This window comes from Festucalex cinctus, chromosome 20 (assembly GCF_051991245.1).
Source record: "Festucalex cinctus isolate MCC-2025b chromosome 20, RoL_Fcin_1.0, whole genome shotgun sequence".
NCBI lineage: Eukaryota > Metazoa > Chordata > Actinopteri > Syngnathiformes > Syngnathidae > Festucalex > Festucalex cinctus.
The window spans coordinates 22,213,261-22,238,469 of NC_135430.1; the positions used below are offsets into that span (position 1 = coordinate 22,213,261).

At 40.9% G+C, this 25,209-nt stretch overlaps 1 protein-coding gene across 5 annotated transcripts in view; it reads right to left on the minus strand.

Moving 5' to 3' along the window:
* ctnnd2a (catenin (cadherin-associated protein), delta 2a) overlaps positions 1-25,209 on the minus strand; it is a 160,597-nt gene that overhangs the window by 63,689 nt on the left and 71,699 nt on the right. For 4 of the 5 annotated variants that reach the window (XM_077508499.1, XM_077508498.1, XM_077508496.1 and 1 more), the window contains 8 exons: positions 24,690-24,724; positions 24,476-24,580; positions 20,746-20,918; positions 17,527-17,581; positions 16,501-16,711; positions 16,117-16,231; positions 15,609-15,741; positions 11,335-11,508 (listed from right to left, as the gene is read on the minus strand). In XM_077508499.1, the coding sequence (XP_077364625.1) occupies positions 11,335-11,508; positions 15,609-15,741; positions 16,117-16,231; positions 16,501-16,711; positions 17,527-17,581; positions 20,746-20,918; positions 24,476-24,580; positions 24,690-24,724 (1,001 nt within the window). The other variant, XM_077508500.1, reaches the window with a different exon arrangement.

Below are 25,209 nucleotides of genomic sequence, written 5' to 3' on the forward strand. Positions count from 1 at the left end.
TGTGTGTGAAGTGGGGTGGCTGATCCTTCTCATCTGTCATGAAAAGGAAGGTACACAAAAGTGCCGGAAACGTGCTCTTCAAAGACTATGTGATAAATCAGAGATCAATGAGGGGGTCGCGAGTGACTGGGACTCGAACAAAGCTCAATGAGGCTCCTCTTAAAGTTGAGTATTATTAGCCTTGAAAATTGCACTTGAATTGAAAATCACAAGAGTCAAAACGTGAGACGAGAACGTGTACAATAAACAATCAACTGACCACATCATTAGTAGGGGTGTCACGATTCGCCAACTCCACGATTGGATTTAAATTTCAGTTTTGGGGTCACGATTCGATTTTTTTTGGTTTTTTGGTCCAGCTCCCTCCCAAACGCAAAACATCTTATATGCATTTGAGGCATTGACAATGTTTTTGGCATTGTCTGTGGTTACAGGGATGGTGGTGTCTTGTCTGTCCAGTTTCCATTCTTGTACCGCTTCCTGTAATACTTCTGCCAAATTATCGCTTGTGTGTGATTCATAGATAGGGCCAGTTTGAAGGACTGGACTTTCAATCTCCCAGTTCTTATTCACGTAGCGTGCTGTGATAGTGACGGAACTTTGAGTTGCTCTTGAGGTCCAGCCATCTGTTGTTATAGCAACTAACTCTGCATTGCTCCGGCCCAGCAAAACTTTTTCTTTAGCGTCTTCATACATGCGACAACGTTGTCGACATAACTCACAGGGAAAGCAAAATGGTGACTTGAGAGAAGCGGAAGCGGCTTGAAGCTCCATTGGCGCGTCTTTGTCCGCGCTTGCCATGACTGCAGGACAAGTTAGCTAACAAGTGCCGTTAGCTAGTAGCTGCATTGGCTGCGTCTCAGTTGCTTTCCTGGGAGGTGGGGGTTTGTGGAGGGACAGAGGGGGCGATCGTGTGTCCTCTCTTTTATTTCGATGCTCGAAATCGTGACGTCATTTCCATCGATTTCGAGAAAAAACCGAAATCGTGACACCCGGGGTTAATCATTAGGTATACCTATAAATGGATACGTACGGAGCGGACAGAATGATATGCAGTGAAAATCCTGGCGGCCCGCCAGGCCTATAAAACACTGGGGGAAACCCTGTCTGTCTTTACAAACATCCAAATGATTGATACTGACAGGGAAGTATTCAACAAATCTGACCGGTGACTATTGAATTTAGTATTTGATGTCTAAAATGGGACATTCTCTCATCACGTGAGACATTCTCCAAATTTTCTTCCGGGCTTCAAGCTTAGGCAATAATAGAGACCTCATAAATGATAAATCTCCTTCTCGGAGATGCTGAGGCAAATGTGCTGCGTCACAAGTGTGAATCACAAACATATGAGATGTGACACAGCATATTTTCCTCGTTATAACTGAGAGGGGAAGTGAAAAAGCTAAACTACTTTTATATATGCTGACAGACAATAAATATCCTATAATTTACAAGGTCTCCATTATTAGCTAAGCTTGAAGCTCGGAAGAACAAATGTCATGCATGTGATTGGAGAATGGCCCAAATACATGTGTAAAATAATATGAAATATTTTGCCATATCGATATTGATCACGTTTTCACCAATAAATTGTGAGAATGAGTTCAAATAATGTCGATGTATTTTTAAACCAAATGAAAACGGACGATCCCGAAGAAATGTCAAGAAGAGAGGAAGCCTCAGCAGAACTAATAAAGCGGAACACAAACAAGTGCAGGACACAATTTATTTGGTGAGTTGCCAGCATCGTTATTTGGTAGAAAACAACTGCATATTTAATACTGTTGAGGGAACTCATTTAGAACATCAGCTAAGTTTAAGCACTTTCATTCTATGAACTGATGTAATTAGTTAGTAGCAACTTTGGGTCTTTGAGGGAAGTGTATACTTGTCTTAAGAAGATGGCGCACCTGGCAACTAAATTGGGGCGCAGGGTCTATTACCAGGACAACAATTGTGAAATATTTTGGTGTGGATTTAGTTTACAGTATTACTTGGAAAGCGGCCAGCTTCTGTTATGTTTGTGTATGTGTGTTATATAACTGGAATCCAGATAACATAACTTCAGCTGTTGTAATTTAGGTTCAGATTTTTGTTTTATTCGTATTACAAACTGTAAATGATGACATTCTTAGCAGAGCAAAACTACAGTAATTCACTCACTTGCATACTAGTGTGCAATTGTGCATTATAAACTTGATAAACTGAAATGGCAAGTGATAGGAAAAAAAAAAAAACACTCTTGAGAGTAGAGTGAGCTGCAGTTTAAGAAAAACAAAAGAGTTGTGGGGGATGAAATGGTTGCGAGGAGCAGTGGTCAACACCGAGCGAGGCGAGGGAGGCTAATGAAGCAGAGTTCCTCCCATCAGAAACAAATCCTCGTCTTTTCTCCCCTCTTTAAATTGTCTCAGTGATGCGTCCCTCTTCCTGAACGTCTCATTAGTAGCCGGGGCTTTAGGCTAACACTGCCAGTGTTGAAGTGAGAGTGCAACCCTCCCTGGGACTCGGCACTCAAATAGGACAAATCTCCAAGTGGGATAAACGGGTGGGTGGACAAATTGACCAGCAAACGTATTTTGTAGCAATAGCGCACTTTTGGATCGTTTTTCTTTGATTTGGTTGAAAAAGTAGGTTGGTTTAAAATTCACAAATTACACACTGAATATGAGCTGTCTGTTTTTTTTCCCTTCTTGCCTAGCTGAACCAAACAGAGTTGTGACTGCGTCATTTGTCCCGGTAATGGTGTGTTCCGGCTGATGACTTGACCTTTGCGGGCCACGTAGCCTGAAGGAAATGAGCGTGGGGCGCATGTTTAAAGATGCATACTCGTCATTGCATATATATTAGAATGCTGTATCTTGACCTTTATGAAGAAAACATATCTGTTAAAAATGGGTTTACTGTGCCAGTAGAAATTGATATATCTCAAGATGTACTTTAATTACAACAAATGCTAAGTGGATAGAAGATAAAATGACAATAAAGCACAACAATCTAACGTAAAAATACCATTTAAAATATCTGGTAGTACAGCCAATTTCCAGGGATATACACTGCTGCTGTGTAGATTGTAATGTAGCGCAATGTACAATGTTTACATCCATGTTAAGTATTTGCGTGACATGTAAGCAGGCTTCCGCAAAGTATTAGCATTGCTGCTACGTTAACCTGTAATTCATTGTTCATAGTATGCTCGTGTACTCAAGTTCGCAGTGCAACAACAGAAGCGATAGCATGACCAATCAACTCACGCTTAATTCAGCTTTCACATTTGTGTAACAGTTGGATTGGATTTTGTCTGATGCTACATTAATGTAGCTCCAAAGCTTACCCAATATAAGTGACAACCAAGTTTATATTGTGCTACAATACATTATAGTACCATCACACAGCACAATATATGTTAGCTGTAGCCAGTTAAATGAAATTAAAATGATCTATCTATCTATGGTGGCATGAAGTGAGCTAATGCTAGTCTTTTCAGATTGTGGTGGAATGTAAAGAGCTAGCATGAACAGTCTGCTGTTTACCATGAGCACTTTAATGCCTGAACACAATCTTTTGTTAAGGCGCACTCAGCCACATTTGTTTTTAGCCAAGGCAGATATGTTGTCTCCGCGGTAGAAAAAATAGCTCTGTCGCCGCGTGTCTGAGTCGGGTGTTTTGTTGGCGCTCAAAGTTTTCGTAAGGCTCATCCGTCTTTCTGTTAGCAGTCGTTGTGTAGCTATAGCTTTTACTTTTAGCGTGTACCTCGCCTGTGTCCATTGCTATCTTGGCTACGTTGACTGGCAGCTACTTTGTCCTCTCAGGCTCAGCTGCTTTGGCGGCATAATGGGTGAGGTTGCTGCAATGCTAGCTACATAGCAGGATTCCCAAAAAGCACACATGGCGAACTTTTGCAATGTCCAGAGGCACTTCTCTGTCCTACAGTATGTTATCTTTAAGTGTGTGGCGCAACCTTGTTATTATGCTTTTCAAGGCCTGGCTGGCTTTACCGGCTACTGGATGTTTTACGCCTTTGATGCCGAGCGGACCAAAAGGGTCGTTGTTGCCTTGATTTGTGAATAAAAGCTTGCATTGTGGAATCCTCCTTGCTGAACTGAACCGCTTCATACGCAATAAGACAGATTGCTATCCCCAACAGCAGCAGGAAGAACACAAACACAAGTTGGTGTCCTGGAACATCATTTATGGTATATTTCTGGTTTAAACTATTAATGAAGGACAATTGTAATCACTTTAAGGGCAATGTCAATTATTCAGGGAAATTAATTGTTATTCAGGCTTGTTCCCAATCCACCCGGGTTTTGTTGTACATTTATTTCAGTAGAGCAAAACCATCTGACATCTTTCATATGTATTATTTTTCCAAATAGCCAAAAAGAGCTGAGTATATTTTATGAAGTGGTGCTCATGAAACAAAAGGTTTGATTCGTTATTTTCAATTAGTTTACACAATCTGAGGCAACTCAATGTGGAAAATCTTATATTCTTTGCTTTTACTGTGCACATGAACATTTGCTAGCAGTAACCGAATGTATGCTAATCCAATTACTGTGACAGTTCTAAAAAAAACAAAAAAAGCACATCTGACTACTCTTGACAAAGTGAAATGTAAGAGAAGACACAATTACAACAAGACTATGTCAATCCTTCTCACTCATCAAACTTTGGAGTGTTTGTTTCCATTCGCTTTGGTGTTAAGTAAACAAATAGCTAGCAGATTAGCGGCGAAAAGATGTTTTTTTTTTTTTCCCAATCACACAATTAGGCAGCCAGCGTAGGCGCCAGTGAGCTCGAAGCAAGAAAGAGCTGCATGAAGAAGTATGATAGGGGGAATACTGTATAGAAATAGAAGGGAATCAAACCACTCCTCCGAGCTTTCATCTCTGCCCGCATTTCTTTTTTTCCTACTCCGTCTCTGTCACTCTATTTTCCCTCATCGCTTTATTGCCCTTTTCTCTTCTTTCCTTATTTCTCACCTCCCTCCCGATCCTCACCCAATCCATCTTTCTCTCTCACCCGCCTCATGCCTTTCAATCCGCAGCCCTCGCTCTCTTTTCTCAACTCCCTCCGTGCTTCCCGATTTTTTTTTTTTTCCCCCTGTCATCCTCTCTTCATCATCCATTCATCCCATGTTTTTCTCGGCCTTTCTTCCCAATCACCCTCTGTCTCTCCATCGTGCCGCCTCTATTGTAGCTGTGGAAGACTATGTGATCAGAGCCGAGGACATGTCCTTTCTCCCGACACGCTTCAACGCTCAGCACGATTACACAAAACCCCTCGCTCTCTCTCTCTCTCTCTATCTCGCACACACACACTGACTCACAACTTCTAAATATCAAAGTGATTGACATGGTCGAAACATGTATGCCCCTGGGGCATTCCTGTGTGCAGTGCAGTGAGGTCATGCAGGTATAACCTTGGCCACAGCAGCTATAGGTGAACACATGCGCTCACATGCTTGGATATGGAGGAGAGGGAGGATTACTTTCTCCCTAGTTTAATCCCTCGGAGTAGCTCCAGGCCAACACATAGCTCTTGATGTTCCAGAGTTAGTAGCAATGGCTGACACACACGCATACGAGTGTTTTGCGGTGTCTCAGCTGCACGCTTGTCTAAATGAGGTACGTTGAATGTCCATGCAGAGGAAGAACAAAAGTCTAAGACATATTGTATTGTAATTGTTTGTTCACGTGTATCTTAAGCTGACAGCGTTTACATGATATAAGGCATGATGATCCATGGTAACATATTTAATTTCGTGAAAATCAACATGTAACTAATGCCTGTTTTCCATTTGTTAAAGGCCTCATCAGACTCGACTTTCAACATATTCGTGTTCTGCATGTGTTCCTCAAAATCATTTTAGAGACAGACTTTTTTCATGGAATACAGACTCGATGCTGGATGGTATCAATAGTGCTGCAGTTCCCTTTTATTTGGGGTCTTAATGGAGGGGGCGAACACAATCCGTTCCGGGTTTTGTACAGACTCTCACTCATAACAAATCATTGCTCAAAAGGCCATTCTCAGCTTCCAAGCTCTTATCACAAATCACCCAGTGAGCACAGATCCAAGTCGCACAAATATAAATACAGAAACGGACCTTTTAAGGTAGGGAGCAAATCTATGCGAGTGCTTTTCCAGCCTGACTTTTGACTGTTATTTAAAAGACAGAGAGTCTATCAATAAAGCAGCAGGATCAAGGGCCAAGCAGAAATTGATCTGAGCCAAACGAATCTCATCACAGTTGGCCTAGCGACTGACACAAAAGTGACTGGGGAGCTGCTTTGGCAAAAAGCAAAAACCACAAAATATTATGACTAATACGACTGACATATTAATACTGTCAAAGGCATGCAAGTGAAAGCTCGTGTCCTTACGCTGGTTTGCAGATGAAGTCTAAAATGGTTATGATGAGGGTCAGCCTTCATGGCGTCACCTCTGCTTGATTCATCTACTTGAATATGGTATTTTAATGACCTCTTTCATTTCTTGAATGTGTTTCAAAAAGAAACTTCTGACGCCATTTGCCCCAAGTCAGCCGCGATCGGGGTTACGGAAATATTTCAGCGTGATGCAGGCACACGTTGCCTTTTTGTTACCTTTCTTGCTCTCCAGGAAGGAAATCATTCTCTCCATTTAAGAGGTGCCATTAAATGTTCCTGCCTGCTGGCTAGAAGAAGCCAAATAAATGCACCATTTCCTCCCCAACTGTCTCCAGCTTTATCACCTTCCCGTCCTCCTGCTCTTCTGATGATCAGCTCGTCCTTGCGCTCGTCGTCTTATCCCTCGTCTTTTTTGAGCGCATTTGCCTTAAAAGTCAACAAAACTTGAAATTCAAACCATCAGCGAATGTTGTGAGACTTCACCTCAGTTGACATCGAAAGCACAAGTGTCAAATTCAAGGCCCGCGATCCAGATCGAGACCTCCACATCATTTTATGTGGCCTGCGGAAGCTTGTCACAACTAAACAGACCAAAACATGATCAACTATGTCCAACAACGGGAGACACAAAAGCGCAGACAGCGCCCCAAGTTTCTTCGATGGAAAAAAATACAACATAAAAAAGGGTGACAAATGTTCTTTGTTTGTTTGCCACAAAGCTGGGAAATGAGGCAGCTATCAGTGGGGTGCTGGTTTACAATGTTATTCAGCTTGCAAATGTGTTTATGATTTACATTTTGGCACTAAATATTGCTTTATAAGCTTATATTATGACTGGGTCAACTTGAAACCCACCCAAACAACACAAAGTTTAGAATTTTTTACTGGAGCATTTAATATTTGAAACTTTTTTTTTTTTTTTGGGGGGGGGTTGTTTTCTTTTGTTTAAATAGAGGTTGCTGACATATAATTTCTGTTCTATATTTATGCATTTGAAACCTATAAACGGGTCATTGTCAACCATAACACAACGGAAGGATAAAATTAGTTATCCAATAAAGAAAATATAATAATAAAATGCAGGGTAATGATGTAATATGACAGAGCGATTATTATTATGCCTTCTCTGTAAACAAACACATAACAACTAACCATTGCATTTTTTTTTTTGCATAATGTCAAAAATCATTTGAAAAGGTGTCACGTAAACATGTTCAGCTGCAAAGAGCTGTTCTACATAAAGAGAACATTCAGAGAGAAAAAAAATTGTTCACAACCCCCCCACAGAAAATGTACCGAATTATGGCCAAAAACAGAGGAATAGACTGGACCGTACTGTTCGACACCTAGCATAAAGCATATACCTATATAAAGAAAAAAAAAAAAACAGTAAAGAAAGCACAAAACCAAAGTAGAGCCACAAAATATCCTATAGTAAAGTTTTGTAAATATGCAAATGCCGTTTGTGTAACGGCGACAGCTTAGCTCTGCCACGTCTGCTTGGCAAGTGATAAAGTATTTAGGGTAGTGATCAGGGTAGCGTGCTTCTGTATAATGGGCTATAAAAGTATATACACAATGTGCAACAATAAGATAGGCAATTAGGCCACATTTTTACCCTTTTAATTGTTTCTCGCAAAGGCTGTCCAGGGTTGTTTATGGCTGGACAGATACATAACTCGAGCACAATTTCTGTCCAGCTTGTGTCTAAAGATATCTGACATATTTATCAACCAACAATAGCTTCAAATGGCTTACAGAGTTCGAGTATGTGGAAAATCACCCATTGGCCCCTTGGATGCTATTAAATAGAAAATGTGCAGCTATTCCCAGTGCTCAGTCATTATGTAGGCCAAGAGAGCTTTCTGGACAAACATAAAAAGTACAAAAAGTGCGACAAAAACAATGAATGCACCAGGGGAGAAAGATAAGAAAACAAGGTGGATGGTTTTTGTTGTTTTTGCTTTCTTTATCTAAATAATTGATGTGAATTCTTAAATATATACATTTGCACAACTTAAAGAAACCCAAAGAATAACGGAATGGAAGAAATGTAAAGATGATGCTACTTGATTTTTTGTGTGCTTACTATTTGTGCATCCCCCAAGGCTCAGTTGGTTACCAGCAAAGATGGGCATTGTACTACATTTTGAAGGATATGATACCGACACCATGTTGTCTTTAATGAGCAAATAAATACTCCAAGTTTTGAGAATAACAATATTGGATGATTTTGCTAAAAAAACAAAAAACACAACCCTAACTAATTGCATCCTGCCCTGCTGCTATTGTGTGACTATTTCTATTGCATTCTTTTGAAGACCTTTTTTTGGATGAAAGTGAATGGACAAAAGATTGATTTTCATGTGGAGGAGCTAATGAGGTCTGTGAGACAACAAAAGGAATGTAAACAGCAGGAGCATCATGACTGCGCTGCTTGAAATCGAGGAAAGGCCGCCTTGCATGGCACTGCAAGCAACAAAGACCAATTGATCCCTTTTGAGATCAATTTGCATCATGTTTAGGTAACGCTGCCACAGTAGCCAGCTGCGGCGTGGGTCTCATTTGACTTTATTCGACAGAGACAAGAAGAAACAAAAACATAGCATCAGCTATAAACTAATATCGCCACAAAGGAAAGCATTTGTGAAAGAGAGACATTGTGACCGTGCAGGAATCACCTCTTGAAATAGGCCACATTAACCTGCGGTCCTCTGGGGCCTTGGCCTGGTTTCATCCGAGCGAACCAACACCGAAACAATGGCCACACACATACAATAATAGATTTGTGTGAATATGATTGTGACGGGGAGGAAGAGCAGCAAAGGAAAGCTAAAGTTGCTTTGAAAACGACACAAGTAGTACCAAGAAGTAAGAATTGATCATTAATGCATATCTCTATCAAACAATAACCTACTTCCATAATACTATTCATAAGAAATATGAGCGCCCACATTGTTTGAATTAATGTCATTGCGCATGCACAGAATGCAACTTTGACAATTATTGAAGGAACAGCACAAAATGAGCGCTCCTTTTCTTCCCACCACGAGTGATCATTTGTACAACGTATTCCACTGAACCGTCGCGGCTTAATAACGTCCGTCTGCCATATGTGACATAATTAATGACTTACTAGTCATCATATCAGTTCATTATGTGCAATCACTTATGCAATATGAAACCCATTTTGATATTCTTATAGTCACTGCGCATACGATACAAAAGACGAAGGCTGAGTCTTAATTGTTGATCTAACGGCGAGTTGGCCCTAAAGTGTGTTTGAGTTGAAATTGTGTATGGAAAGAATCGTCTTGCTGGGAGTTTTGGAGCTGCGTCTTGTGAAGCTCAAGGGTCGCAATTAAAAGCACAAGCTTTACTTTGCATCCTATTGATTTTTGGAGCGTTTTGTCTGTTTTTTTTACACTCATCTTTTGAACCTCCAAATAAAAGGAACAGTAAATTGGAGATAACAGTGAATTTGCTCCAACCGCTTCTCAAGTGCCCTTATTTAATTAAAACGCCTCTCAGGAAGACAATCCCAGCCAAGGATCCATTAACACTGAAGTGTAGGGAGAAAGCCGAGCTCTCGTCTCCTCTCCTCTTCTCTTCTCGCCGATGAATCGGATCAACTCGAATGCGGGTCTGGAGTGCCATATTTACTGCCGTGGTACTGACCCAAATGCTAACGATCGCTATTAACGCTAGGTTGGCTAATGACATCAAGGGAGCTGTGAACGTGGCGGAACCAACTTGGGTGTTTTCATGTGGGTGTGATAATGCTAATGGGATTAACACGGCGTACGTAAACCCGCACTGAGATAAGCGCAGTGAGGCCCTATTAAAAATACATCGGCAACAATGGCGATACACAAGGGAAGCCGAGGGAAGGAATACGTCTTACGGTGCACATCAGCTTGATAGCACTCAGTTCCATACCACTGAAAGATAAAACCACCAGTATAAATATGTCATCGAAATACTTTACATTATTGTATTTGTGAGCATTTATGTATGCCATGAATCTCGTTTGATGATTTTATAGCATCATATCATCCATCCATGAAAAAAAAAAAAAATCTGAAGCGGGAAGCCGTAAAATAATGTGAAACGATAAATACGGTGTAACCTCAAAATTAAAATAAACAATATAAATATAATATAATAAGAATATATAATCATATAATACAATAAAAATATGTTTCTTTTAAATTTGAACAAATAAAAAATTGACAGCATTGTTTAAAAATAATTTTTAAGCTTTCAGGGTCATCAGCATGTGTTAAGCTAAATTAAAAGCTCAGTAAGTAAATTGTTTCCTTAAAATGTTCTACTGTAAATAGTTTTCCAACATTCTAACATAATTTCTTAATTTTATAGTTTTGTTTGTTTGTTTGTTTTCATTTTTAGAAATTAAAAAAAAATGTAAGAAGCTCTCAGTATTAAGTATTAGTAGAAATTCAACTAAATCCAAAAATGAAAAAGTTCCTTGTATCACACCGGGCGACAAATGCATGCAAATGGAGTTAATTGGGTGTTTGCAAGACAGTAAAAACTTTTCTTGAAATGTCTTTGCGACAAGTAAAAAAAAAAAAACTGTCCGTGAACAAATCCTGATGAAAAGCCAAAATTTGCTACGTTCGCAAGCATTCACCGCTCAGTAAGACAACAAGTTTATCGGCCTTCAGATTCGTAAAAAGGCTGATGGCGTTATTTGTCAAAATGGCAAATACTGTATCAGCCCAGCTGATAATCGGTCCATCCCCAATTACGATGCCATTCGGCTTGAAATATTGACAGGTTGACGGTGAGATAGAGCCAAAATGTATTGACGCGGCCAACCTATTTCCATTCCTTACAAGAGGACAAATGAGTTCAAAATGTAAACATGCTACAAATGAGTTGAATCGTTGACCAAGCCAACGTAAAAGTGGCCTACCGGTGTTGTTGCGATAGGGGCCAGTGTCAGGCCCTTGGCTCTGGCTGAGGCTCCTCATGGGACCCTTGTTGTGGTAGACTCGTTCCTCATATATGGGGTCTATATGGTGCTCTGGGGACCCCAAGGGTCGGAGGGGCTCCTGGCTATGTTGACTGCTGTAGGAGCCGCGAGAGCCTGGAAGAAACACAGGAAAGAGAACGTCAAAGAGTTGCCAGATTTAGTTCGAAGTAGAGTCAAACATGACAGGAGGTCAAAATGACCTTGAAGGCTGAAGAGGGTGATGTCAAATATATTGTTATGAAGAGGCTGGATAAGTACATTAATATGAAAAGAGCTGCGAATGTGCTCAAATTTGGATGAGCACTTACTGTGAAAAGTGTCGCGAGTAAAAGCAACAAGTGTGAATCTGGGCGGCGTAATAAGGTATCAAATTACGCTTTTGCTCCAAGACCTCATCATTCGCACTCCATTTTCCCCATTTGGCTGGAAGATGTTAGAAAGGTCCATCATTTACATATTTATAAGCTTGTATTCAACTGCAGACATTGAAAAAGGAGACAGCAAGTACACCACGGTGACACTTGCACGAGAAGAAATGATGGATAATGAGGAGTAGGTAGCAAAAAAAAAAGAAAGAAAAAGAGAGAAAGATGTCACTGCATTTCAATTTTTTTTTTTTATCTTCACTGAGCACATTGCTGTTTGTCAGCAATAAAATAATGAGTTGCCACGTATTTGGCAGGAGGTCCAAATTCATAAGGTGATGAAGACACTGACAGCAGCCATTTGTTGATTATAGTGGCCAACAAGGCAGGGGCCTCCCTCTGACGACATATATATATATATATATATATATATATATATATATATATATATATATATATATATATATATATACACACACTCATATATGCACACGCAGGCTGAGAGTGAATGAGAAGCTGCAAACTAGAATGACGGTCCAGTGCCAGTGGAGCTATCGTGTCACATTAGTTTTCAGTCGATGGCGAGTCGCGTGCTGAGGAGATTCCGGCCTCAGAGGCAGAGGAATGAGCCCGATTCCTTCATTTCAACATCCAAGGAACTGCAGCGCCAATTTAAAGCTGTGAACTCTTCAGCCTTTCATCTGCATCGGACATCATTTCAGAAATGCCTTCTCATAGTGGTTAAAAAAAACAAAAAAAAACAGTCAAGGTTTCCAATAGTCGTCATGAAAATATTTTGTTTTTGTTTTAATGAAGACAAAAAAAATGCTGCTGACAAGGTAACGTCCATTTTTAAGCTCTGTTGCAGCATTGCTTTAAATCTTAGCAAGATTCTTTGTTTGCAGTTTACAACTGACAATAAAAGAACAGCACAAGATGAAGAGATAATTGACAGAGATTTGCAACACCCTGCAATGTCAGACACCAGAAAAAAGCAGCGGGAAAGCTGTAAAACAACCCAGATGAAGACAGAAAGTGTCCGAATATGCAAGTTAGGAAGCTAATAAAGAGTCAAGACACGCCCGTTCAACAGCGTGACTCATCCAAGCTTCTTCCCAGCCAATTCTTTCAAGTCTTGATGAGTTGCTTTTTATTGCTTTATTCTTTCAGTTTTTTTGGGGGGTTTTTTGTACTCACTTGCGGAAGCAATGACCTCTTTCTTCCAAAAGGGAGAAGGAACTTCAAATAAAGAAGGAAAAATGGTGCAAAAAAATGACTCTCCCATCATGTTTATTCAGTAAAATACTTAAGGATTACAAAATGTATGAATAAATATTGGCCCCTCGGTGCCTCACTTATGTTTGTTGAGTGAAAAGGATTCAAAGCAAATATTATCGTAAAGATATTTTCCTTTAGGATTCGATCAGTGACTCAACAAACAATGTTGAAAATTGTTGTTCAATGAAGGAAATAATTATTAAACCATCTTATTGATTGATTGATTGATTTAATTTCTTGGTTAATGCAGGAATATTAGAGTTTTTGAATTTTTATTTTAGTTAGACAAGTTTTTTATTTGATTTTGACTTTTGTTTTTTGTACATTTAGTTAGTTTTAATTAGTTTTCAGGGTGGTTCTGTTAGTTTGTATTAGTTTAAAAAAAATGCTTAATTTTGGTTAGTTTCAGTATTTGTTTTTGCTTTAAAAAAAACGTGTATTACTTGTGTGCAATATTTAATAAACACTACTGTAAAATGAACAACATTTCTTACCTAGCTTTGCAGTCCTTATCTCTTAGCTCTTAAACTCTGATGAGCAATTTTTGTTGTCATTATGACAGTATTTGCCCAAACAAACGTCCCTTTTATTGTAGCAGGTTTTTACAAGAAAGTGAGTGAACTGTATCTGTACTTGCGACGAGTTTCAATTGTGAAATCGAGCAACGCTTCATACTTGACCACGCAAAAGGACCACAAATGCGCCTCAGGCAGCATCATTCAACGTCAATTACGACGGCTCTCAGCGTTCGTGCCACACATGAACGACTTTCTTTCCTCAACCTCCTCACTCTTCTTCCACTCGTTACCAAGTCAAAATGGAAGAATTCATCAGGGGACTATTTTCATGATCCACTTTCTGTCACTTGGCTCTTGCCTGTGTTTTTCTTTCCCCGAGACAGCGAAGGAGTCAAGCAATTAGAAGCACCTGGGGACTATTGGTTATCGGCTCCTCCACTAACTCCGCCTTCATTGCATGAGTATCTCACATTGTTCCTTTATCGTTGCCGTTTGCTGCGCTGCTCCTTTTTTTTTTTTTTTTCTTCTCGTTGGGCTCCTTGTTTTAGTTCTGGCAATTTTCTGGCATTCCTCCTTTCTTTTTAGGCCACTTTTTGTTTTCACCATGTTGGGTGCACGTCAGTAGTTCTTTGATTATTAGACTGTTATTTTTTATTTGTGCTTTGACGGAATAAAGCCCTTGTGAAAATGGCCCATCATCAAGTCTAAGCTTTCGTATTTGGGAATTTGGTCGACTACGCTGTGCCTCGATGGGCGGTGTGGTGGAAAGGTGTTTGTTTTGTATGACGCAACTTTGCCACACTTGGCAATTTGGTGTCAGAAAGTAGACTAGACTTTAGACCAGGCGAAATTAGCTCGGAAGTGGTAGCAGAAGTTCGGTGCGCTGCTGATATGTGTGGTCTCTGTCCTTGTATTTCATTCATAAATATGAATTTGATTTATTCACAGCTTTTGTGTAACGGTGACCTTTCTCTTGGCTCTGCAGCTGCCTATTTGCATCCCTTGCACACTTACCAGTTGAGACCAGTGAAGATCGTGGATTCACACACAGAAAGACACCAATTGGTGCCGTGACCCAGAGTAAAAAAAGCTCTGATAACCTACTTTTTGAGTTGAATTTGTAACATATCATGCTATCAGAAACTACCACTAATCTGTATATTGTCAGTTGAACTATTTATTGGTCACAGCAACGCAACCGCCAAAGACACTTAATCTAACAGGTGGAGGGGAATCTCGCAGTTCTTACTTTACAGTGGCGATCTTCTTGCAGATCCTTGTAAATGTACACGGCAAAATCCTGCACGGACTCCGATGAGTGAGTCTATTATGCGTCCGCCATATATTAAAGGGAATGAGAAGAGACACTTTCATTGGCCGGGAATCAGTCGGCTACGTTCACTCCCACAATGGCGCCAATTTCCAATTGTGCCCGCCTAGGAGAATTTCAAAACAACTGCATTGACAGTTAAGTTTTCTCTCCCCATATTAGGACGATTTGTCCCATCTCTATTAGAAATGACACCAAAGCCTCTCGCTTCCGACACAACCCCAGTCTGATACGTCAAAAATAAATAGCATCAGCATTTCCAAACAGTTACATACAGTTATGTTGTAGAGCCACAAGCACTCTCCAAAACATTTTGCGGGCTTGCACATGGACGTAAATCTCCAGATACTAACCTCAACACGCCGGCGATGTCGTTCACACATCAGTTAATTCAATCGACTTAAACGCAGCACTTGACCTTTGGAAGACGGGCTGAGCGAGCCACTGATATGCAACAAAGAGGCTCCATCATAACACAGGTGCTTAAATATCACACACACACACAAAGCCATATTGATATCCTTATAGATTTTCCCACAAGCAACCCAAAGAATACTTGCGCAGGCAGGAGATGAAAGTTTCATCAATAGCGCTTCGAAGTGAACTCCAAATCGGAGCAAATTGTGTTTAACTGGAAGTACTGACTTATCAAACAAGCGCAAAGACCTCCGAGCGCCATATTTACAGTAGTAACGATTAATATAACAACGTAGGCGGTCTCACCTGCTAGACTGCCGGGCCTCTGGAGTGTAGCAGTTGCGTAGAGCTCATGGGAAATCTTGTACTGGTCCGACGCGTGGTGAGCTGCGAGCCGTTTGGGAGACAAAGTGGCATAACTGCCGATGCCGGAGCTCATCTGCAAAGCCAAGAAGACCTTCTCAGTCAAATACTGCCAAATAAGCTCAGGGAGTGGGAGAGATTCAAGCGATGCAATCACTTCATTCGCTCGCCGTTGGCAGCCAGACGGAGACGTCGTTTGCTTCGACTTTCCATTTGCTCAACCAACTCACCTTTACTTCCATTTACACATGGTAACGTTGCCTTAAGTGGCTTTATGGGTGCAAATTGTCACTTTGTGTAAATCGCTTGAAAGCACTCAGCATTCAATCAGTGAAGGAAAGTGACACACAAAAGTTTCCTATTGGGACAACGTAAGCACACTTTCAACATTACAGAAATGAAAAAATATCTGATATAATGAAGCCATATTGTGTGTGAGGAGGGCCTTGACCTGATGAAGGGGCGACGATGAGCCGGCGCCTCCCCCAGTGGCGGTGGAGTTGGGTGGCGAGGCCAACCTCAGGGGAGAACCTCCACCACCCCCTGTTGTCACGGCAACGTTGGTACTTGAGAACAAAAAGCAAACGCGATTCTTTCTAAAGGTGAAATACATTCATATACAGCTAGAAGCGCAATAAGATTTTTTGGGTGTGTCGACCTTTCAAGAGTTGATACCTCAGGATTTGTGCTATTTTCTACTGCAATCTACACCATTTTCATTATCATATTGAATGATTTCCTATTTGCAAAATTCTGTTCGTCAGCCGTCCTTTCCATCCTCAGTATCAACAGCAATTCATCCAAATCAAGGCGAGCATGGCAGCCACGCGTGTACCTGAAGGACTTGGCCAGCCGGTTGGCAGGACACTGTTTGCTGGGGGAGGAGGATGAGGAGGAAGGCAGGCGTTGAGTGGTGGAATACCCCAGAGAATCGGACGCCGAGCCCAGGCGTTGGAGTTTATTGGGGGACCCTGAAGCCCCTCCCCCGCCACACAGGGGGGAATTAACACGCTGGGCGGGTAAGGTGGAGCTGGAGTAGTAGATGCCTACGGCACAGAAGGGCAAAAAATTACTTTGGAGGATGTTTTCATTGTTGCAGTATATTAGATGAATAACTGACACATTCTCCTTATCACGGAACAGTCATGTGATTTACAATTTCAATTTTGATTGACACTGTCAGGGGCTTATTAAGCAGAGCTTGCAGTGGAGAATAATTGAATTGCATCACACTGTGGTTTTTTTCCCACGACAGCAACAACAGCACCTCTGACAGTGTCAATCCAAACGTACAATTACTTGCTACTGCTTTTACCTTATTGAATCGCGTTAGAATATGCAGGTGGGACACAACATAGCATCGAGCCTGTCCATAATTCATGCGGTGGCTGGAACTAACTCAAATTATTTCATGAACTGCAATCTTGTTTGATTCTGCTAAAATACAGGTGTTGATGTTTAAAGGTAGCTCACTAATATTATTAACTATTTACATGCTTTTTGTTCTTCCTTACAAGAAAGTGGAAATATTGCACACAGAATACAGTAGCCAATGTTTTCATGCTGCAGCTGCCATTAAGCATGACCACAAACATCCAATTGTTTACAAAACATACAAAATAAATGTGCAACATGTGCCACATGCTGCTTCACCCAGCTGAAAGACAAAGCAAAGTTTGGACAGCGTGAAGCTTTGCCGCCGAGTGTCGCAAATCACTTCCGCGATATTACAAGTAGCACATATTTGAACGATTATTTGAATTTCAGCAAACTGCCATCTTGATTTATTAATCGAACAAAAATATATGACTCTAATTGACCAGAGGCAAGAAAAAGAGGAAGGGGAGAGGTGAACACTTACCCGACCCCGCCCCACTTTGTGATTGTTGCTGCTGGGCTGCGCGGCTCGAAGTCACCTGGGGGACGGTGGAAGAAATACAGACGAGGAAGGGAAAGAAAGTGCGATGAATAATTACAGAGGGAGGAATGGTGACGTAACGGAATGGGAAGGGAGAAACGCAGAGTGAACCAGAGCAGAATGAAAGAGAGAAAGAGTATTCAAAAACTTTTATGCACAATGACTTGAGTCACATGTTTGAGCGAAGGGGCCTGCATGAAGCTCCAAACGAACGTCATGGAACACCGAGGGGGATTCAAACACACTCTTGGAAGCAGATGATGAAGTCAGAGGAGCTGCTCTGACCAAAATAATCTCTCATTAAGCACCTACTCAAACTACAGGCTTTGTGTATTAACATATGAAACGTCAGGTATTGTCACATCAAGGTTACATAAAGTTGCGAGTTAAATGTGAAATCATTTGTTGTAATCTATTTTGAAATCATCTAACCAGCAGCCAGATAAGAAGACCGTGGGGCAGTAGTGAGGCACTGCCTGACCACACGTCCCTGATAGGCCCAAGTATCGTCAAGGTTTTTCACTTATACAAGGTTCCAATAACTCAAACTAAACTGCTTATTTTGGCTTTTCAATGACAGGCAACCAGTGTGGAAATGCGTGCTAAGAAATTTTAACCCCTGTTGAGATCTCAAGTACACTTACAAACAAACTCTGAGACAAATACAAGCTGCATTATTGTTCTACAAATCAGCATACAAGTGGTTGTGACAAATTGGTGCAGAAAAACCCGACAAGTTGGAACATTTGGCGCAATTCCTTCCTAAATTCTTCTGAGAACATGCTGCCTTAGTCTTCACACACAGACGCAGAGGTGGGAGGGAGAGGACATATGCCAGTGCTCAGCTGAGCCTCTCAGCCTTATGTTGATACTTAGAGCTGTAAAGGTGATCCAGATACATTATTAGCCACCCGAGCAGCGATAATAGTGCCTGAGTCACCTTGGAGCGCTGGCATTATTTCACTTTGGCTTGCAAAACAGAGAAGGAAAAAAACAACAAAAAAAGCGACCGTTGCTGGCTCACCTCAATTAATGGCAAGATTAAATAGCGTCTAAAAGAAGACGTGCATGTGTGCACAAACTGTGTACAAGTATGCGGAATAGCAATTGCAGCAATGCAAAAAGGCCAGGCCAGCTCAGCAAAACTTTCCCTGGATGAGGACTAACAAAAGTGAATCGGTATAAATATAGGAGCATGTTAAAAATGACGACGGTTTTGGCTGTCTTTGCTGGTTTTACATTCGCACTGTTTACCATAACCACAATTTGTGCTATACTTTACATTGCCAATGCAAACGCAAGAGCAATATTCCACATTATTGAATAAGACATACAGTAGTTCATGTGGCTAACTGTTAGCATGAGCACTTCACAATTCGGAGATTGTGACTTTCAATCCCAGTTCTGAAACTTCTTCAGGTCAAATTAGCATACAGTTGACTGCCACTCTCAAAAAAGTTCAATTCACAAATGAACGTCGCTTCTATGAGTTGCACTCCACCTAATTATTATTTCCTTTTAGCAGCTTCCTCAGCTGCTCATTATAATTTGCTGAAATCATCTCATTTTCCATGTAACCTTCATGAATAACTTACAAACTCACATCAAAACAACTTCATGATTTTCAGAATACAGATAAACATGTTTTTTTTTTTAAATATATTTCCAAATTGTATTATCAATATCATATGATAGATTACAAAAAATACTTGTATGGGTTTTTTTTCTCACAATACACCCCTAATTAAAAATGTATGCGGTGATAACTAATTCCAAGTGTCGATTTCAAGTCCGGTATCATGTTTTCATCGGCATGCACACAAGGAATAAGCAGCACGGGAACCCGTGTTAGGTTCAAACGCTGGACAAGAAATGAAATTCAATGCAAGCCATTCCAAGATGCTTGATAGCAAAGTTGATCACGTTAAAGGCAGCATTCGGATAGACGGATGAATCATTGAGAAGGAAAATTGATGAGCAAGCTTTCCCTATTGTATTGGTTGTCACCTTTGCAATGCTACTTCTGCCACTCAAACAGTGGAAAAGTTGAGGTGCCGTGTAGCCATGTATTATTCAAGCAAAGCCTCTCAGGGTTATAAATACCCTGCAGAGCACCAACACGCGTCTCCTTTTTATTTGCCTCCAAATCGGCCAGAAACGGCATCTTCTAGTGTTAAACGTACACATATTAGCAAAAATATAAAAACAATATGCGGGTTATGCTCGGCCAAGGGAACACTGCTGCAATCACATGCCAAGAGAAGCACACGCGCGCGTGCCTGTAGGCCGCACCTGCACATCCAGCTGCAGCAGTAGCTGGTGAAAAAGTCCATTTGTGACCCTCTCTGACAGCTCTGGCCCAATTACACTGACAGGCGATTACACACACAGCAATGTGAGCAAGGAGGAGGGGAAGAAAGAAGGGGAAGCACCAATATGACAGCTAATAATATGGAATTATGTGGGGAAATGTAGAAACTTAACTCTTTCAATGCCAGTGACGGTTTTTCACGTCATTATCCAGTATTTGGAATTATTTCCACCCACTTTATTTCTGAAAATGGCTGAGACTGATCTGACAGTGAAAAATTAAAGCAGCAATACCTTGAAAAAAAAACAAAAAACAAAACACTGCAGCTATTAACAAAGGCAGATTATTTGAGCGTCTGTTTGCGAGGCCCCTGGTGGGCAAATAAGCACGTTTATGGCCATAATGCATCACCTTGGAAATCTTGACGTACTGTATTACTCTTCATTAACACACTGCTGTGATTCTACTTGCAGCTTTATTTCTCAGGTCCTCATAAACACAACACTCACTGGGGTGCTTTTGATTGCTCTTAATTGTGTGTGGGTGAGCAGATTATTACCCGTCTCCTTAATAACGGCTTTAACTGTGTTTGAAAACTTCATTAATGCATTATAGGATACAGGAGGTACATTGTAATTGATGTGGAAATAAAGGCTAAAAGAAAAGTGGAGTGACGTTTGCTCAGTGTTCGGACGCACAACTGGAGCAACAAGACGACCGTAAAAAAATAAATAAAATCTTGCTGTAAAAGTACATGCAGGCTCTTGAAATGAATCCGTCAAGTGCTCTAAGTAGTGAAAAAGTGAAACGGTGTTGTTGTTTACATGGTGAGCGCCTTCAGCCTTTCCTACCTGGTTGTAGCTGTGCACGGCTCCTCCAACCTGCCCGCCGCGCTGAGGAGATGCTGCGGAGATGCTGTCGCTAAGGGCGAGGGTCTGGTTGCTATGGTAGCTGGCAGAGTACTGGAGCGAAGCCTCCGGGGTGGAGTTGAGCTGCAAGGAACTCTGGGAGAGGAGCGCCGGTCCTACGCACAGCGAGACGGGAGTCGGTCGGACGGGGGGTGGAGTTTGTCATGCGAGCATGCATGTATATCGGCGAGACCAAGACCAGCGAGAGATTGAAAGAGTAGCGGGGGATGAAGGGGCGCGATTGAGAGGCGAAGAGTGAAATGGGGAAGCGAGAAAGAGAACGAGAGAGAGAGAGAGAGAGCACAATTTAGAGCAGATAGTGCAGCAGTGCAGCACTCCGCGAGTTGGAGATGGCATACATAATTTATTAGCAGAGGGAAAGAGAAACAGAGGAACAGAGAACATGGGAGGATGAGGAGGACGAGGAGGAGGAGGAAGGCTGAAAGGAAGAAGTTGCAACAACTCGATATGTTTCCATGTTGAAAGTTGCCTCGTACCGTCGACTCGAACAAACCTCCATTTGAACCCTTTTCCGCAATGCATCGACTTTGGCGAGGAATCGAGGAACGCCATCTTTTTCAAGCTACTTTTACTTGGTGCCTCGGGCGGCTCACTGCTCACAATTATTTTACAATTCTTCAAACCCAAAACTCCAAAATCAATCAATCAATCAATAAAACGGCAAACGTGTTTCTCCGACAATGACCTACTTAGATGCATTCAACGGAATGAATGGAAAATCTGCTTTTACAAAGAGAATATTCATAACAATATGGAATCTTAGAGGCCCATTTGTTTTCTGGAAGTTCACTGTTCAAATTCAGACAATTCAGAATATTTTTCAACTTATATTTACAATGATTGAATTATTTCATCTCAACCTTGCTGACGTCAATGTTTGCGTAACACTTCAGTGATTATGACACGAGGCAGTAACTGGTTACACTAAATCATTTGAATATTGAATTTGATGATTGCACCGGTGCCTAATATTGTCCGTGACACCAAGTAGGTTATCAAACTTCTCAATAGGCGGTTTTGTGGACGAGTACGTTTGTGTTTATGTCACATTGTGCTTGATTCAAGGGCAGTCAGGTCTGTGACTTCTGCTCCCATCGCTCATATATATTTCATTAGCGTGACTATTTTTACTCCTTTACTGTCTCTTTTCATTTCTGACAAAAAAGAAAAAAAAAAAAAGACTGATACGCCTGCGATGTGCTTAATTACAGCTTTCGTGGCGGATGCACCACATTAATGAAATGCTTAAAAGGGCTGACACGGTCGTGCAGTGCTGAGCTTTGAATACACAGGAAGAAAGTTGCATTAAAATATATTCTTACAATTATTTAGAAGGAAATCATATGAGAAATGTCAACAAAACACATTCTAAAAATGGGAGAAGCTCAAGTGCAGTATCCCAAAAAGAATAGATGAATATCAGGTTGTTAGGATAATGATATTGTTAGGCCAATAGCATATTTGTAACCATTTTCAGAAAATAAGAAAAAGCACAACAAATGTTCTCAAACAATGTTAGGCAAGCAAGCACAACGGCATTCTTTATTATTGTGGCAGTAAGTTAAAAATGTTCTCGTCCGCGTTCATTCGAGGTCGCCGAATGTTCACGAGATGTTTGCCAAATGTTTTAATGATTTTTCTTGTTCCAAAAAAATTGTACCCCAATATATGACCTTCAAGGCGATATTTTATATTACCTACATTTTTTATGAAAACAGTTCTACGTATAACCAAATGACATTTTTATTATGCTGGATAGCAAAAACGATGTCTTCTTTTAATGTGTGCGCCATGTCAGCAAGTTGCAGTTTCAGATGCGGCGAGAAAATTTATGATCGAATGCGCAACATCGATTCTGACATCTCCGTATCAATGCGCATATTGTAAAGAAACCCACAACGATATATTCCCGTATCGATTTTTCGAGCACACCCCTCCTAAAGCTTCTGTGTGATGACAGGTGCTCTAACTCAGGTGTTCATTTGTCAGGAAGCAATGAACTATAACCACAATAAGAAATAAAGCATGAAATTTCACAGCCTACCGTGAGCGTCTACCCCAGAAAAACAAATGCAATGTCTTATTTCTCAGTCTCTATCATCCAATAACTTGAAAAGTGAAAAGTGAGATCAACCTCCTCGGCTTCTTGCCTTCACAAAACACTTGTCTTATCCCATCCCCATGCAATCCCTTGCTTGTCATGAATTCTTAACCATTACTTTGTGCGAATCGGAGCTCCCGGAGCCGTCAAAAAGAGCTTTGGTGTTGGCGTACAGAAAAAAAATATGTACAGTGCATGTTTGTTTCAAAATGTGTGCATGTGATGTAAAGTGGGTTGGTGTTGGCCACAGGGACTTTGGAGCTTGTTCTTAAGGTGTTGTGGAAGTGAGGGTGAATTTGTGTTCCATGCATTTATGATAGCGAGTGTGTCCGTGAATGAAAGATGAGTTTTAAGATATGCGTAATTTACACTGCAACTGGCAAAAACTACATGGAGAGATTTTTTTTTATTTTTTTTTTTTACTTATATTCCATTCACTGCAAGATGAATTGAATTTATCAGGTCCCACACATTGAAATGCTTGTGGGCTATGCACATTTGCAAAACAGCAGGAGCATCACAATAGGAGCAATCACAAAAGCATTCGCTTTCATAAAGCGCCATTTCTCTCACTACATTGTACACATGTACTTGCTCATGCTAACCGGTTTCTTATCTGAGTAAACCAGATGTGAAAATATGTCAAACCAAGGTGTACCCTGTGCATGGCCAAACTGCACATTAGCACAGCACGACGACGAAAACTAATCTCCTGATTTGACAAAGTTGGCAAGTGAGTCTCTACAAATGAGCTATTTTTACATGCTTAAGAAAAGTTTTATACGGCCAGAATTCACATTCGGCGAGAATGCTATAGCCACAATACAAGTATTGTGACAGAGGAAAGTCAGATGAAGTTTAGCCACGAAACGCGCATGACATCACACACACACACACAGACGGGGAGCGGGAAATTTGAAATCAAATCCAGTCTGAAAACTATTGGCCAGAGCTTTGCTAATATGTTAATATGCTAATTAGAAGATGTCATAATGGTCAAACAAAAAGGCCACTGTTAAGATATTTGGGTGTAAATTGCTACATAGAGCAGCTTTAAAAAGGTCCACCTGGCATGACTAAATGCCTAACGACGGCTCTTTCTTCCTCTGACCGAATCAAACAAACATTTACAGCTAAAACTCGTGTTTTTTTCCTGGTTTTTTTTTTTTCAAATTCTGCAAAAGTGCCTGATTATAGTGTGATTGTGAATGACCATTTCCAGTTAAGACCTTGAATTTTGAAACAATTTCAATAAATAAAGGTTTGTTATCTGCAAACGATCTCCGTTGAGAACAAATTTGAATAAATACAAAAAGTAAAAAATTCTAATGAGTTTCTCTCGAATGTTTTTTTTATGCATTTTGGCTGGAACTGAGCTTTGTTTTGGTTTGCAGGTTTGCTTTGAGGAACGTCAAGAGCACAACATGTGGGAAATCATTAGAATTCAATCAGGCCTATTTGAGTTCCCAGTTAGCCTGTGAAAACACACAAACAAACACAAACAAACAAGCATGCACAGACGTACAAAAGGTTGCCGATGAACACGCTTACTTTCCACGCCGTCAAGGATTCCCGACTCCTGGAGGGAACGGATGCAGGAATCCACCAACTCCAGACCTGTGGTCAACTCATCCTCAATATCCTTTTGTCCATCAGCTGAGAAAGTAGACCACAATCAATGATTCTGGGATTGAGCCATACACAAGTAGAATGTATACTTACAAGTGTGACCTTTAATCAAGTGGTGAAGTGAAATGTTAATTACCTTGCGCATTCCAACGGAACTGCTCATCCGTAGAACTGCAAGAAAAGCATAAACGCAAAGACATTTGACGGGGTTGGAAAAACAGACATGAGAGGCAGTTGAGCTAAGTACAATCGGCGTCATTCTACTTTGTTGCACGCGTCCGCTCGGGATATCGCAACACTTCAACCCCAACAGGCTGCCACTTTCTTAAAATAGGAATCCTGTTGTGTAGCGACGCTTTACATAACTGCACTGGCAACAGCTAAATCTCACAGCGCCCTCTACTAACCTAATGAAACCCTGCCGCACCCAAACGACACCTTAGAATTGTTTCCGTATAGCTCATATCATGTACATGACAAACAAAGCTGCTATCTTGTAGTCAACGTGGCACGAGTACAGAAAAGAAAATGCTGATAACCTTGCTGGATCGCAGGTCCCCGACGTTAAAATGGATGCAAGCACAGAATGCTGGGAAAGATTTCATCTCAAAATACTGCTTGTAAGACCATTTTTCAAGGAAAGTCAACCCAAAACA